The sequence below is a fragment of the Bidens hawaiensis genome, unplaced genomic scaffold (assembly GCF_021521415.1).
Source record: "Bidens hawaiensis isolate Kalapana, Puna unplaced genomic scaffold, B.hawaiensis_p1.1 tig00020951_1, whole genome shotgun sequence".
In the NCBI taxonomy this organism is placed as follows: domain Eukaryota; kingdom Viridiplantae; phylum Streptophyta; class Magnoliopsida; order Asterales; family Asteraceae; genus Bidens; species Bidens hawaiensis.
This window is the reverse complement of record NW_027493238.1, coordinates 368,093-385,181: the sequence shown is the minus strand read 5'-3', so window position 1 is coordinate 385,181 and position 17,089 is coordinate 368,093. Positions and strand designations below refer to the sequence as shown.

Sequence of the window (17,089 nt, the reverse complement as noted above, 5' to 3'; positions counted from 1 at the left end):
AAACCACAAGAATAACCACGCAATTAAGTCATATGAATAAAAAGAAACTTTGTTGATTAGTTTCTTTTGTATATTTACTATTTAACTGAATTTAAAATTGATTTTTTTATTTTCTTAAAATATAATAACCTATCAACTGTTAACCAGTTCAGTTATTAACCTAACCGGTTACATCTGTTAGTTTATTTTCACACCGAAACTGGTTACTAATCGACTCGATAATTGGCAATTACCAGTTATGAAACACTTGACTAATTACTAATAGTTGTTTTGATTAATAAACGATACAACTAGTCAGCTATAACCACTTGACTAGTATTTGCGTATCTAGGGTAATCCATTTATAATCCTATCTTCCAGTCAATTCAGTAGATCAATAACACAATAAACGAATAAAGAGAGTGTATATGTGATTGGGAAATTCGATTTTGATAATCTTAAGTTTGGCCATTTTTCCAGGAATGATCTCAACTTAAGAAATTTCATGTGACAATCCCAACTTGCAAACTATTCCCCTCCACCGGTTTTTTTCTAACTAGCTTCTAACCTAGTTAGTTTGTAATGATAGAGATTTTGACGTGGATAATGATGTGAAATATTATTTTTGATTATGTTTATATAGTCCCACGACATCGTCCAAGTAACTGGAAACTAACAGAGTTAGGCCATAGCTTGAAAAGGATTGGCGGAGGAAAAATGTTTGCAAGTTAGGGTTGTCGCATGGAGTTTTCTTTAGTTGGGTTTACTACCGGCCAAATGGTCAAACCAAATATTATTAAAATCCAATATCCCTATATGATTAGGTAAACATTCAAATGTTAAAACACAATTATTAGTCGCCAACTAGCAATGATAACTTGGTAACCCCTTTATTTGGTTAACATGTGTTAAGGCCGAACAAAATCGGACGCAAAATCTGTTTAATCAAACTGTAGGCTTTAAAGTTCATTTTTCTTTTTTCTATTTTTAACAGTTGCACGCATTAAACTGGTGCCATATGCTAGAGGTGTATAAAACCAGTTTTTTTCTCAAACCGAACCGATCTGGTCAAAACCGATTTGACCCAAAGCGGTTCGGTTTATAAACCGGTTTAGGAGCAAGATAGGTCGATCTATCCTGGTTGGTTCAGTTTATAACCGGTTTTCCTCAAACTGGTTCGGTTTTAAAACCGGTTTGGTTGTTCAAAAGGGGAACGATACCAAAATCGTGGATCGGTTCATGAACCGGTTTGGGTGAAATCGATTTGCTTATCAAACCTGTTTAGATCGGTTTCTCATAAACCGATCTCAAACCGGTTTTTTACACCCCATATGCCCATTTCTTTTCAAAAGGCTTTAAAGTTCATATTACCTTTTGAAAAGATATGGCATGTGTTTTATGGGTATGGCCCAAGAACTATGTAGATCACACGGCCCACACTTTCTGTTAGTTTGGGCGGAAGCGTGCTTGTGTAGGTTCAACGAGAAAATGGATAGCGGGCAGCAAGGGAAGAGTGTGTGGGCTGTTGGTGCTAACCCGAGAGTGAGTAAAAGTTAGTGTAAAATATGTTTTGACTGTTAGAGAATATTGTAGAAGGATATATTATTAGAGTTTTAGTATTATAGCGATACTATAATTAGGAGATTGTATCTGATTATGTTTCCTTGTATTTATCTACTTGTAACCCTATATATATAGTTGATCAATAATACATTACACCTTACGGGGTTTTCATTATTCTACATGGTATCAAAGCCTTAAGGTTCTAGCCTGTTTCTTTCTCTTCTTCTCGTTCTCGTCCTGCCCCGGGGACGTTTGTACATACATAAAATATTACTTTCTTGATGCCGTTCTATATCATATTTACGCACCTACAGGCCAAAGTAACAAACACTGTTGCAGCCATTTTTTTTTGTTCAGTTATGAGTAGAACCCCTTTTTGATTGGAGCTGCCTGCATGTGCTCTTCATGTTCGAGTCCCAACACATTTACAAACTCATTTGCGTAGCTTCTATTAATATTTAATTTTTTTCCCTTCCTTTTCTATTCATATTTTTTTCTTTTTCTGTTTAGAGTATTACGATATAAACGATTGAAAATTTTTATTTATATTTTATTTAGTTTTAGTTTTTTCTTCGAAAAAAAAGTTTTTTTTAATTTTCTTTTTTAGTTTTATTCTTCGGAATATATAATTTTTGTTTTCTTTGTCGTCAAGTCGTTGCTTCGGCCGACTCAATCATAGCTCCTGCCATCGCAGTCGAAGCTCTTGTCATCATGCCTAGCCGCCTGACTACGGTCAACCTGCTGCCGATCTTCTTAGATCCTACAATCGATCGAGTTCCTTCTCTACGTGACAACCGATCAAGTATATTCACCAGCTTTGCGCTCAAGTCTAAGGGTCGGATTTCCTACCGCTCTGACTGTGGGGGAATGTTAGAGAATATTGTAGAAGAATATATTATTAGAGTTTTAGTATTATAGTGATACTATAATTAGGAGATTGTATCTGTCACAGCCCTGACCCCTTCACCAGCTTTGCGCTCCAGTCTAAGCGTCCGATTTCCTACCGCTCTGACTACGGGGGAATGTTAGAGAATATTGTAGAAGAATATATTATTAGAGTTTTAGTATTATAGCGATACTATAATTAGGAGATTGTATCTGTCAAATCCCCCGACCCCTATACACCGGGAGGGGAGCCGTGAAGATTGATTGGTGGTATCGGTGTTTATTAAATTATTTTGCAGCGGAAAATTTCATCAGAACCGTAATTAGGAAAAATGATCAGAGTTATAAAAACACCATAATTATTATTATGATAAACCGGGATTTTAATCCCTTTTGATACAAACATAAGTTTTATAGGGTTAAACCCTAATTTACAAAACATGTTTCTTTATTCTGGTGACAAGCCACTTATTTAAGCTGGAAGCCCGCAGGCATCATTCCTTTGTCTCAAATAAGTCACCTGAAACATGTTTAAAATATTTGATCAGCAAGAAATACTAGTGAGTACATTCATTTGTAAATGACACATTTTACAGTTACAACATTAAGATGTTTTTACATATGCCTGCTTACAAATTACCGAAAGGTACTTGTCACTCGACCGTATCTATCACTGTGGTCATATTACTTATTGGCTAACACTTGTCCAATAAGTAACGTGTAATAGCCCAGTAGGCAAGCCTTGTATACAAAACCCCACAATACCAGTAGTAACCATCCCGTAAGTCTACAGAGACTTAATCATTGTAATGTATTTTTAATACTTTTGAAAATATTTAGACAATCTATCATGGGTTTTATAGGTTTTGAAATCACCATGACAGTGTCGAAGAAATAGTTGTCTCACGCAAATGTGAGTTGTATAAAAACTCAAATGTCTCACCTTGCAAGTTTATATTTAAAGAACACCTCCTAGTATTAAGCACCTAGGATAAACACAATGTAGTATCACTAGATTAGTATAAAACCAATAATCATAATGATAATCACGAGAGTAGAAACTTTACAAGATGGCACAATGTCATACCTTAACAGGCAGAGCTTTTGGATTCGTGTATATTTCTTTCGATCGGATAGGGTATCGTTATGACAACTTGGTATTATACTTTTAATATATATATTAATATATGTGTGTGTAAATTCAGAGAAGGAAAGAAATTTTGAGCGAATTGTGAATGTCCCGTTTCCTTTCTATTTATAGTAAGTTTCGGACCCCATCGCGGTACGCGATGGCCATAAATAGAAATCTGTCGCGTATCACGAAGAATCTTGTAGCTATGTCGAGTCAGCCCTAGGCCTGCTACGAGGCACGCCACGTGGCAGGCTACGATTCCACTGCGTAACCTCCACGTCGCGGTACGCGATGGGTAGTCCAAACCCGTCGTGTATCGCGATGGAAGGATTTTTATTTTTTAAATCTTAATTCCCAACAAAAATACTAAGGCGGCCCTTAATGTGAGCATGCGAAGTGCAAAGTGCGCCATCAAAGCGCCACATTGCGCCCATCGCTCTTCGTCCGAGCACGTGCCCGTGCGCGTGCGCGTTCGGGTGCTTCGCACCATCCGCTAGGACCACTGGGTGTGATATGTCTTATAAGAACATTAACATTGGAATTTTCTTCCTTATAAAGTGCTTACTAGTTTTATCATCTAGCGATGTGGGACAAGAAACTTACATTCCTATTTACACTATGGTGGAAGATTCTCCCTTTCTTTCTTCCACCAATGTGGGATGGAATTTTCTAATTTCATTTCCTTACATTTTCCTTTTATTTATTTTTAGGCTTGTTTAGTCTCCCCTTCTTATTTTGAATCTCGTACTCGAGATTTTCTTGGAATAAGTGTGGGTACTTCCGTTTCATTTCAGATTTCAATTCCCAAGTATATTCTGGTCCACGTTTTGAATCCCACTTCACTTTGACCAGAACTATTCTTTTATGCTTGAGATTCTTGATCTTTCTATCTTCAATTTGCAAAGGTTGCTCGACGAATTTCAACTTTTCATTTACCTTTATATCTTGAAAGGGTACTTCTAGTGTTTTATCAGCTAAACATTTCCTTAAGTTACTTACATGAAATACATCATGTATACCTGACATTTCTTCTAGTAATTCTAGCTGATAGCCTACTGGTCCAATTCGTTTGAGAATTTGAAATGGTCCAACAAATCTTGGACTTAACTTTCCTCTCTTACCGAATCGGATTACTCCTTTCCATGGAGATACTTTTAGTTGCACTTTGTCTCCAACTTGAAATTCCAATGGTTTGCGTCGATGATCTGCATAACTTTTCTGACGATCTCGTGCGGTCTTTAATCTCTCCTTGACTTGATTTATCTTATCAGTGCTCTCTTGTATAATTTCAGGACCTGATAATTTTTTTCCTCCTATTTCTGCCCAACATACTGGTGTTCTGCACCTTCGTCCATAAAGGGCTTCAAATGGGGCAGCATTAATGCTTGTATGATAACTGTTATTTTAGGAGAATTCTATTAGTGGTAAATGGTCATCCCAATTTCCACCAAAATCTATTACACATGCTCTTAGCATGTCTTCCAATGTTTGTATGGTCCTTTCACTTTGACCATCAGTCTGTGGATGGTATGTTGTGCTCAAGTTTAATTTGGTTCCCATAGCTACTTGAAAACTTTTCCAAAAATGAGAAGTAAAACGGCTATCCCGATCAGATACAATAGATAATGGAACTCCATGTAATGAGACAACTTTGTCTACATACAGCTTAGCTAATTGTTCCATTTTGGAAGTTTCCTTCATTGATATAAAATGGGCTGATTTTGTTAATCTGTCCACAATCACCCAGATTGTGTCATTACCTCTTCTTGTGGTAGGTAATTTGGTAACAAAATCCATTGTTATTAATTCCCATTTCCATTCTGGCATTTCTAATTGTTGAAGTAATCCTGATGGCTTTTGATGTTCTGCTTTAACTTGTGAACAAGTTAAGCATTTTGAAACATAACTAGTTATGTCCTTTTTCATTCCTATCCAACAATAGATTTTATTCAAATCTTGATACATTTTATCTCTTCCAGGATGCATTGTGTATTTGGAGTTATGGGATTCTTCGAGAATCTTTTCTCGTAATCCTCCTATGATTGGTATCCAGATCTTGTTTCCCATTCGGAGAATTTCATCATTTCCTTTGACAAGTAGATCAATGGTACCATTTCTTTTCTCATCAGCAATATTATTTTCTTCTATTGCTTGTTTCTGAGCATTCTTTACTTCATCAATTAAATTGATTTGAAGTTCTAACCTTAGAGCTCGCACTCTTTTAGGCTTCTCATGCTCTTTTCTGCTTAATGCATCGGCTACTATATTTGTCTTACCTTCACGGTATAGGATTTCACATTTTAATCGCTAAGAATTTCCATCCAGCGTCTTTGCCTCATGTTAAGCTCCTTTTGCCCAAAAATATATTTTAAACTTTTATGATCTGTGAATACAGTAAACTTACTACCATATAAATAGTGTCTCCAAATCTTTAGGGCAAAAATTATTGCTCCCAATTCTAAGTCATGTGTTGTGTAATTCTCTTCATGCTTCTTTAATTGTCTAGATGCGTAAGCAATTACTTTTTCACGTTGCATTAGTACAAAAACCAATCCTGATTTAGAAGCATCAAAACAAACTGTGAAATCTTCAAGTTCCTTCTGGTAGCGCAAGTATTGGGGCATTTTTTAACTTTTGCTTCAAAGTTATAAAAACTTTTGCTTGCTTAGGTCCCCATTCAAACTTGACATTCTTACACGTTAACTTAGTTAACGAACTGCTATTCGGGAAAAATTTTGAATGAAGCGTCTATAATATCCTGCTAATCCCAAGAAACTTCGAATTTCTATAGGAGTTTTAGGAATTTCCCAATTAGTAATAGCTTCTATTTTGGAAGGGTCCACGTGAATACCTTCATGGTTAATCAAGTGTCCTAGAAACTGTACTTCTTGTAACCAGAATTCACACTTTGATAATTTAGCGTAAAGCTTCTCTTTATTCAATAGTGTCAAAAGTGTATGAAGATGTTTAAGATGATCTTCACTGGTTTTGGAATAAATAAGTATATCATCTATAAAAACGATTACAAATTTATCCAAATATGGTTTACATATTCGGTTCATCATATCCATGAATGCAGCTGGTGCATTGGTTAAACCAAATGGCATGACTGTAAACTCATAATGACCATATCTTGTCCTAAAAGCTGTTTTAGGAACATCTTCTTCTTGCACTTTTAATTGATGGTATCCTGAGCGTAAATCGATTTTAGAAAAATATCGAGCTCCTTGGAGTTGATCAAATAAATCATCAATTCTCGGTAAAGGATACCGATTCTTAATTGTGACTTTATTCAATTCTCTATAATCGATACACATACGCATCGACCCATATTTCTTTTTGACAAACAGTACTGGTGCTCCCCAAGGTGATGAGCTAGGTCGATTGAAACATTTTTCTTGCAATTCATCTAATTGCTTCTTTAATTCTAACATCTCTGTTGGCACTAACCGGTATGGTAATTTAGCAACTGGCGCTATTCCAGGTATTATATGGATTCTAAATTCAACTTCACGATCAGGCGGTTGTCCAGGTAAATCTTCTGGAAAAACATCTGAATATTCCGATACTACCGAAATTTCTTTTAGCTCTTTTCCTTTGGCGCTAATGATTACAGAAATCATATATACTACGCCTTGTTTCCTTAGATAGCTTGCTGCTTTCATTACTGATATAAACTTTCTAGGTTTGAGCATCTTATCTCCTTGAATTGTAATAATTTCTCCTGTTGGCGAGCGAATTTCAACAGAATTTGTATTACAGAGGATTCGAGCATGATTGGCTGCTAACCAGTCCATTCCTAATATAACATCGAATCCAGTCAGATTCATTGGGAGTAAATTTTCTTTAAACGGGTGGCCTAGTAAGTTTATGTTTTCTTCTTGGAGTACTTCATGAATATGAATGGAATTTTCATCTGCCGTTTCTACAGTGCAAACTTGATGGAGTTTGGTTAATGGTTGATTTAAGGCTTGGCAAAACTTCGTGTTTATGAAACTTTGGTTTGCTCCGGAATCAAACAATACTTTAGCGTAATCGTTATTAACAAGAAACGTACTCGCAATGACGTCCGGAATCATTTCTGCTTCTTGTGTAGTAAGCTGAAAAGCTCATGCATTCTTCTTAGGTCCATCTGTGTTCTTTGCTTTGTTGCCAGGCACCTTTATCAGCTTTGGACATTCGGGACGGATGTGGCCAGGTTCTCCGCAGTTGTAGCAAACACGACTTTCCTTTCTTCTACATTCTTCATCCGTATGTCCAGCCATTTTGCAATAATTACAATACTTAGTTTTCTTAAAAGCGCATCTCCCTGAATGACTTTTTTTGCAAGTTTTACAGAAAGGATGAGCATAAGATTGCCCTGTTCCTTTCTTTCGGAATTCTTGGGTAATCTTCTGGGCTAGATCTTTCTTTTTGTTTTCTTCCTGAGTTCGGACTAATCCGTCTGTCAGGGTATTTGCTAGCTCAACTGTTTCTTCAATAGTCTGAGGTCTAGCTAACTTTACTAGATCATGGATTTCACTTACTAATCCCCAAATATAACGAGAAATTAGTACTAATTCTGGCGAAGCCAAAGCCGGTACCATTCTTGCATATTCGAATAATTTTGTTGTATACTCACGACACTTCACACCCTCCATCTTATGGTTTAAGAACATAGTAGCAATCTTTTCTCTTTCATGAGGAGGACAAAATTTCCTTTCTACTATTTCTTTAAACTCTTCCCATATCATAGTATAAACTATATGACTTCCTTTTGACTGGAGGACCGTGTTCCACCATTCCATTGCTTCATCACTGAAGAGGTTAGAAGCATAAATATTTTATCTTCTTCAGCACATTTACTGATTCTTATAATAGCTTCTGTCTTTTCTAACCAACGTAGTGCTGAAATAGGTCCTTCTTTCCATAGAATTCGGTTGGTTTACAGGCCAAGAAATTCTTATAAGTACAACCGTGAACTTTTGACTTTTTGGGTAATGGTTTGCTATTTCCTCCATTCACACTATTACTAGCTTCAGTGTTAGACTTTCGTTTATTACTTTCTGTATTATGCCTAATTATAGACACGGGTTGCTTAATGGCATCAGCAATTAAATGAATTGCTTCAGTGATTTTCTGAGCTATCATATTTTCAATAGCATTCATATTCAGATGAGTTTCTGGATTATGAATTTCATGATTATGCTCTTTTTCGTGATTGTACTCATGTTCGCTATTGTGTTCATGTTCACGATTGTGCTCATTTTCGTGATTGTGCTCATTCGACATCTGAATTACATATGAGAAAGGAATTATTAATATCGTAATCAAATAATAAGGTAAGCAATATATTAATAACACATAAGCATAAATAACACATAGGCACAAAATATGTCAAAATCGTCGATCTTTGCGACATTTACTCTTTTTATATATATGCATCGCTATATTTTACATCTACACACTATATATATGCGTTACTACACACCTTTCTTACATACATACACTTTTTTTATGAAAGAAATTACGATAATGAACACATAAATATTATATATATATATATATATGGATTTATATGTAAGGCTCTCGGTCATAGTACTTCCAGAGTAGGATCTCCCCAACATCCCTCAGTCTATTGGCGGTATCCACCAATTCTTCCCCATAGTGACGGAGCTCTGTCGTCATCTCCGGTGTCATGGTGGGGTAGTTTGCGGTTTCAGCCTGGAATGGGGCATAAGGATTTGACATCATTGTTTGATATTGACAATCATTCTTCCACTATTCTTCCATTTGAGCTTGGCTGATAATATCATCAGGGAGCAATGTATTATTTGGGTCCTGTGATGGCATGTTAGGGTTGCTGGAACTTGCTGCACCCATATCGTTGAATATTGGTTGAAAAATTTCACATTCATCTAGGCATCTGCCTAGTCGCTCCTCCATTGTTGACATGGGTGGTGGTAAATTTGGTGGTGGTTCTATGGGTTGTGGTTGAGTTGGTTGTTCAGGTTGTGGTTGAGTTGGTTGTTCGGGTTGTGGTTGAGTTGGTTGTTCGGGTTGTGGTTGAGTTGGTTGTTTGACTGTGGTTTTTCCTTTCTTATTTCTTCTCAATCCTCGTTGCCAGTCTTTGAGCTTTCTTCTTCTTTTAGGCTTTGGTTTTTCTACAGGTTGGACTTGAAAGATCATGGGTTCAGGTTGTTGTTGACTAGCTTCTCCTTCTTCTATATCCGTGGAGTTAACGAATATGTGTTCAAAAGCTTCAACTAGCTCACTCATGCTGTTAATCAAAAACAATAAAACAACGAACTCCAAACGAAAATAGTACTTATTTTCACGTGTTTTTAAAATCTTTATATGTAGGTTAACACATAGGTTAATGCATGTATTTCCTAACTCTTAATTTTAATTTTAGGTATTATTAAAATACCTATATTGCTTAAACCAGTGGCTATGATACCACTTCAGCTGTCACAGCCCCCGACCCCTATACCCCGGGAGGGGAGCCGTGAACATTTGTGGTATCGGTGTTTATTAAATTATTTTGCAGCGGAAAATTTCATCAGAACCGTAGTTAGGAAAAATGATCAGAGTAATAAAAACACCATAATTATTATTATGATAAACCGGGAATTTAATCCCTTTTGATACAAATATAAGTTTTATAGGGTTAAACCCTAATTTACAAAACATGTTTCTTTATTCTGGTGACAAGCCACTTATTTAAGCTGGAAGCCCGCAGGCATCATTCCTTTGTCTCTAATAAGTCATCTGAAACATGTTTAAAATATTTGATCAGCAAGAAATACTGGTGAGTACATTCATTTGTAAATGACACATTTTACAGTTACAACATTAAGATGTTTTTACATATGCCTGCTTACAAATTACCGAAAGGTACTTGTCACTCCACCGTATCTATCACTGTGGTCATATTACTTATTGGCTAACACTTGTCCAATAAGTAACGTGTAATAGCCCAGTAGGCAAGCCTTGTATACAAAACCCCACAATACCAGTAGTAACCATCCCGTAAGTCTACAGAGACTTAATCATTGTAATGTATTTTAAATACTTTGTAAATACTTTTGAAAATATTTAGACAATCTATCATGGGTTTTGTAGGTTTTGAAATCACCATGACAGTGTCGGAAAAATAGTTGTCTCACGCAAATGTGAGTTGTATAAAAACTCGAATGTCTCACCTTGCAAGTTTATATTTAAAGAACACCTCCTGGTATTAAGCACATAGGATAAACACAATGTAGTAACACTAGATTAGTATAAAACCAATAATCATAACGATAATCACGAGAGTAGAAACTTTACACGATGGCACAATGTCATACCTTAACAGGCGGAGCTTTTGGATTCGTGTATATTTCTTTCGATCGGATAGGGTATCGTTACGACAACTCGTTATTATACTCTTAATATATATATTAATATATGTGTGTGTAAATTCAGAGAGGGAAAGAAATTTTGAGCGAATTGTGAATGTCCCGTTTCCTTTCTATTTATAGTAAGTTTCGGACCCCATCACGGTACGGGATGGCCATAAATAGATAGCCGTCGCGTATCGCGAAGAATCTTGTAGCTATGTCGAGTCAGCTCTAGGCCTGCTACGTGGCAGCCTACGTGATCACTGCGTAACCTCCACGTCACCCGTGCCCGTGCCCGAGCGTGTTCGGGTGCTTAGCACCCTCCGCTAGGACCACTTGGTGTGATATGTCTTATAAGAACATTAACATAGGAATTTTCTTCCTTATAAAGTGCTCACTAGTTTTATCATCTAGCGATGTGGGATAAGAATCTTACATTCCTATTTATACTTTGGTGGAAGCTTCTTCCTTTCTTTCTTCCACCAATGTGGGATTGAATTTTCTCATTTCATTTCCTTACTTTTTCCTTTAATTTATTTTGAGGCTTGTTATAGTATCTGATTATGTTTCCTTGTATTTATCTACTTGTAACCTTATATATATAAGTTGATCAATAATTCATTACACCTTACGGGATTTTCATTATTCTACATTGACCTCATTTCTAAGCACACTTTATATTGAATATGAGAATATGAAACGTTTATGCAATATTAATATGCATTTGATACCGCTATAAAGCACGCTTTATATGTACGCAGGCATGTCACAAACATAAGACGACAGAACATAAATCCTAATACGACCTTCGATAAGTGTGTATGTATGTGAAAGAAGATTCATATTATACTAATATCTAGTTCCTCTCCCGCCATTGCTTTTATAAGCATCTTTATAAGGGTGCGAGTATGAGGCGCCGTTGGTAAATCATCAAGTTCATTCAGCTAAAATCAGGAACACCGCCGCAATCGTTTCAGGTTCAGCATTCGCCATCAGTTTGGGTTCATGAATCTGAAATTTTACCCGGACATTGATTAATTTGCACTGGAAAGTATACTCGGGTACTTTGGATTGTTGGGGAACACCGCTGCAACCCTTTTCGTTACTTTCGGTAAATATGAGGTAACACATGGTTGATGTTTAAAGTAGTTAGGAGTACCCTTCCACCCCAACCAGGTCACGATTATAACAAAACTGAAAAAAAGAACCTTTTATTGTTCCATCAAAAGTAACCATATCAAATACAATAGCTACTTCCTAAAGAGCAAACCTGGTTAATTTGGACCTCGTGTATGCATCCTTATCATGGACATCTGTAAGAGGTTGTTTTCACAACTCGAACTCATCCAAGTCAAATAATAGCAACCTTACATTTTCTCCAATCTATAGCGACGACCACCGATGACGGTTCATGATGGAGCCAAACAATTAACATGGGTGATGCTAACCCAATTGAACCCATTTTAAATAAAAAAATTTTATAAAAGTAGCCCATTGAATTATCACAAATGAAACCTACTTGCAAAATATAAACCCATTCTAAATCATGTTAACCCTGATTCCAAGAGTTCAACCAAACTAAACGACAAGAACCTAACAGTGTATCCGTGGACCATGGCTCAAAAATCACGAGTCAAACTTACGTCATACCCAAATGACAACAGACTAACTTGCACCCAATGCACATAAGGTTGTACATTAAGCAATATTTAAAATATGAAATTATTTTTCCCCCGGCCAAAAGTATGAATACTGTCTAGACTTGATGGATTTGTATTATTTTATGTCCGTATTCTGCGCACAGTGCTGGCCTTCTGCACTACACTACACCTGCCACTGCAACTTCTTCAGGAATTCTCAACATCATTCACTATTTTACCAACACTAGTCCTCCCACTTTTAACTATATACAAAACCCAACCTTTACTTTTCTCTATTTACATATTCAGTCCCTCAACTATAGTCATCACCATGATAAACACCCACACAATAATAATAATAACATGACTGGACATCAGACACAAGAAGTGTTGAAAATTCTTAAACCACACAAAACACATTCATCAAAAGACCAACATTCAGAAACCAAGCTTTTCCTATATTAATATTCAGAAACATTTTACTCTTACTATTTATAGAAACACACATCACTTCACTTCCATCAAAACATAACTGCACTCCACCCTTTAGTTCTGTTCTTTGATTTTTCCATTGCCCTTGGAGCTGTACATCATTAAATAGTTTAGTAATTTTACACGTCGAGTTTAAATAAGCTGTAACTATTATGCGTACCTAAGCCAATTGCATCAGAGCCCTTCATGATCTTCAACCTCTTGCAAGAACAGATGAACATACTGGTATCACATGAAGCGGAAAATAATATATTAGAAAAATAACATTTTTTATCGATAATAATAATAACGATAAATACTTACTCCCATGGAACATCTCCAACAAGCATCCAGTCACCATCTTTATCCTCATATGAGAGCACATATTCTGATCCATACAACAAATCCCTCAACTTACTCTCACTCAAACTTTGTGATCCACATTGACCTGAATTATGAAAATAACATTACTTTATTTTGAACTTATGAAAAGAAATATAATATTGGATTAAAGAAATAACAGACCAATAGTGAAACAGCTAAACATCTTCTCTAAGGCTGATGAAAGTTGATGATAAGTAGTGTAACTTCTTAGATCAACTTTTCTCAGATAAGGAGCACCATCCATGCTAACTTTCACAAACAGAGCGGAGGGGCCGGATTTTCCATCCACCTCAATGTTTTTTGCATTTGTAGCCAATATGTTCTTGCGAAACGATCTAACTGGAGGCCAACCGACTACTTGTGCCCTGCAGACAAGATCATATTAATCATGTAAACGAACTTAACGAACATGAACGAGGTATGCTCATGTTCGTTTGTTAACTTAACCGAACAAACGCTTGGACATGAATAATTAGACAAACGGAATTTTCTTGTTCGCGTTTGTGTTGATTCGTTAATAGTATAAACGGTTGGACGAATAATGTGGTGTGGCCCAATCAGGGCTTTGTTGCACCAACATTCATCTTTAGTATATATAGATAATAAACGGTTCACGATTGAAAACGAACAAAGTTACATAACAAACAAACGCAGATGAACAAAAATGAACATAACTGAGTGAACAAGAACAATTGAAAGTAAACGTGAACATCAAGCAGCTGGCTAGAAAATAATAAATTAAACCAAACTGTAATAAGTGGTATATTAGTGTTATAAAGCCAGACTGAATTATAATGGACCCAAAAATTTTAATGAGTATATAAGCGAACAAACTTAAATAATCGTAAACTAATGAACATAAATGAACATAAATAAACAAACATAATGCACCAGCATAGACGAACTTAAATAAAAAAACGTTTATGAACATAAACAAACGAACATAAATGGAAAAAAGGTAAATGAGCATACTTAAATGAACAAATAAAACACATGTTCATTTCCGTTTAACTAAATGAACAAAAACGTTCATGTCTGTTTGTTTATTAATTAAATGAGCTTCCCACCTAAAGAAGGGTTACTAAACGTTCGGTTTGCTACAGGCATCTTATATCACTCATTTCATTCAAGAAAACAAGTTTCACTATTACACTTACTTAGCAGCAGGAGGATTAGAAGCTCTGACTTTGTTAACGCTACCATTAGAACCATTGACCTTTGACGTCACATCTTTAATCATAGCAGCAGCCTGAGTTCCTGATGAAATCCTACCCTTAGCCAATGATTTTGAAGCATCAGAATCAATCGCAGATGAACAAAACATCCAATTTCCTTCACCAATGGCATCAGAAAATCCTCTTTTATTTCCAGAAACAACTATCTTCTGTGAACTTGAAGACGGAATCAGTGGGAACAACAGTTTCTCATCAAGACACGGAGAACTTGCCAGGTCAGCATCCAGGTCCCGCTCCGGGGATTGCGACCCTGGAAGACCAAGTCTCAGTTCAGTAGCTTTAAGGTTTAGATTGTTTGTTTTCATTTCTGATATCCCAGAAACCGCTGAGCTGTCAACTGATGAAGAATCCGACAACCCAAGATAGTTTCTTTCCGTTAATCCAGGGTTTTTAAAAACCGATTCCATAGTGGAAGCAGAAGTCATTAGGGATGTGTTTCCATGTTCATCCCCTTCAAGATCTAACAGTGGTGTTGTCATCAGACGCAAAACGTTAAGACGTTCTCGTTAATCTGCTTGAATCAGTAACCATGAATGTAAGAAATCAACTTTCAAAACTTCATAGATATAAGAAAATAACATTTATTCATAATCAATTCAATGTTTCAGAGATAAAGCACAGTTAGGGGTGCAAATGAGCCGAGCTGCTCGTGAGATACTCGAGATTGGCTCGTGAAAAGGCTCAATCAAGCCGAGCTTAAATGAGCCTGTCATTTTATAATTATATATTAAACATAGTTATTAAAGGCGGCCGACTCTTGCGCCTAAGCGCATTTTTCAGGCGAGGCGAGGTAGTGGCGCTTTTACTCCGGCGATGTTTCAGGCGATGATTTTCTAGGGTTGCCAGACTGCGAGAGACTTATTATTTTTTAGTCTGGGCCGGTGTTACTATCTCCTTGGGCCCAACCTAGGTTTATTAATCAAATCTAAACATTTTTTAAAATATTTATAGCCTGATTGTTCTATTACGTGATTTGTGAGAAATTATAAATAAGGATTCCCTGAAAAATAGTCAAATTTATGTAAATCAATAACTGATTACCTAAAAAAAGTCAGATTTACTTAATTCTTATTTCTGTATCATATTTATTTAATTTATTCTAGTTATGATAGATTAATATAAATATCATTATTTTAAAAGGTTTTAAATTTATGTATTTGTTAGATGTTTTTATTTGCTAATTGTATTCATTTTAAGTATATTTAGGGAGTATTTTTTGTGTTATATTTATTTTATGTATTCTAATTAAGCTAGATTTATATAAATATTATTATCTTATAAGTTTTTAATTATTTATGTTCCTTATTTCTTCTACAATTTTCTTATTAAGATGTTCTACTTTAGTTAAAATTTTGTTTTTTTTAATGTGCGCTTTTTTTATAAATCGGGCGCTTTTTCTGCGCTTATCGCCTGAGCGCTAGGAGCACCTTTATCGCTTTAGAGCGCTTCTCGCATTTGATAACTATGATATTAAATAAATATATATTATAAATTTTAATGAATATATATAACGTTATGAAAAAATAACTAAATAATATATGTTATCTTAATTTAAAATTATAATTGAAAAGGAATATATAAAAATAATTAATGAATAACAAACGAGCCGAGCTTGAGTTAGAATAGAAATTGAAACGAGCCGAGCTCGAGCTCTGTGTAAGTTAAAACTTAAATGAGGCGAGCTCGAACCTCCATACATCTTGCAAATAACTTTTTAATTTCAAAAACAAGAGATCATAGACAAGTCAAAATTAAACTAAACCCTAAAAAGTTCGTCAGTACCAGAATCTTCAAAACTAAAGCGTAAGAGTTAACAAAAATCAATAGGAAAAGACTTAAAAACACCGTTAAAACCCTAATTCCTAATATTATGCTCATAATTGACTGGAAACAAAAGGATTTAAACAAAATCTCATAAGTAACAACAACATAATATAAAGATCCAAAGGTTGTACCTCATGCATAGCTAACAACACGAATCCAGATCTCAGCACTAATTAAACGCCGATTTGTAAAATTAATTATCAGAAATTAGAGGCATTTACCTGAAATCGATGAAGTAAGCAACAGTTGATTGCAATTGAGAAGAATAATAAGCTTGAAAAGAATTGAGCACAGAAACAAGATGAGGAGAGGAGAAAGTATGTATATTCGGTTATATTGTTATGTTAGGAATATAATTTAGAAAGGATTTTATGTAAATTTTGGAAAGGTGTATCTTTTCTAGGGGGGCAATTTATAAATTGAGAACAAAAAAAATTATAGCTTTTATTAATATGAATATTCTCCTTATTTATATATATTTTTTTTGGGATCAACGTAAATGTTTGAAGGGTTGTTTCATGTTTGTTTGGAAGCTCTAATTCGGTTATGTTAAAAGAGTGTTTGTTTCGTTAAAATGTTACGTCTTAATAGTTGAATGAGACTCTTATTGTTTCC

At 35.5% G+C, this 17,089-nt stretch overlaps 1 protein-coding gene across 1 annotated transcript; it reads right to left on the bottom strand.

The window, feature by feature from the left end:
- Positions 1 to 12,908: 12,908 nt before the first annotated feature.
- On the bottom strand, positions 12,909 to 16,801 carry LOC143562390 (auxin-responsive protein IAA8-like). Its single transcript, XM_077050208.1, has 6 exons — positions 16,696 to 16,801; positions 14,573 to 15,161; positions 13,557 to 13,780; positions 13,356 to 13,479; positions 13,213 to 13,274; positions 12,909 to 13,143 (listed from the first exon to the last, which is right to left on the bottom strand). Exons 2-6 carry the CDS (start codon positions 15,127 to 15,129, stop codon positions 13,082 to 13,084), a joined length of 1,029 nt encoding a protein of 342 aa, XP_076906323.1. The 5' UTR covers positions 15,130 to 15,161; positions 16,696 to 16,801; the 3' UTR covers positions 12,909 to 13,081.
- Between the last annotated feature and the right edge of the window lie 288 nt (positions 16,802 to 17,089).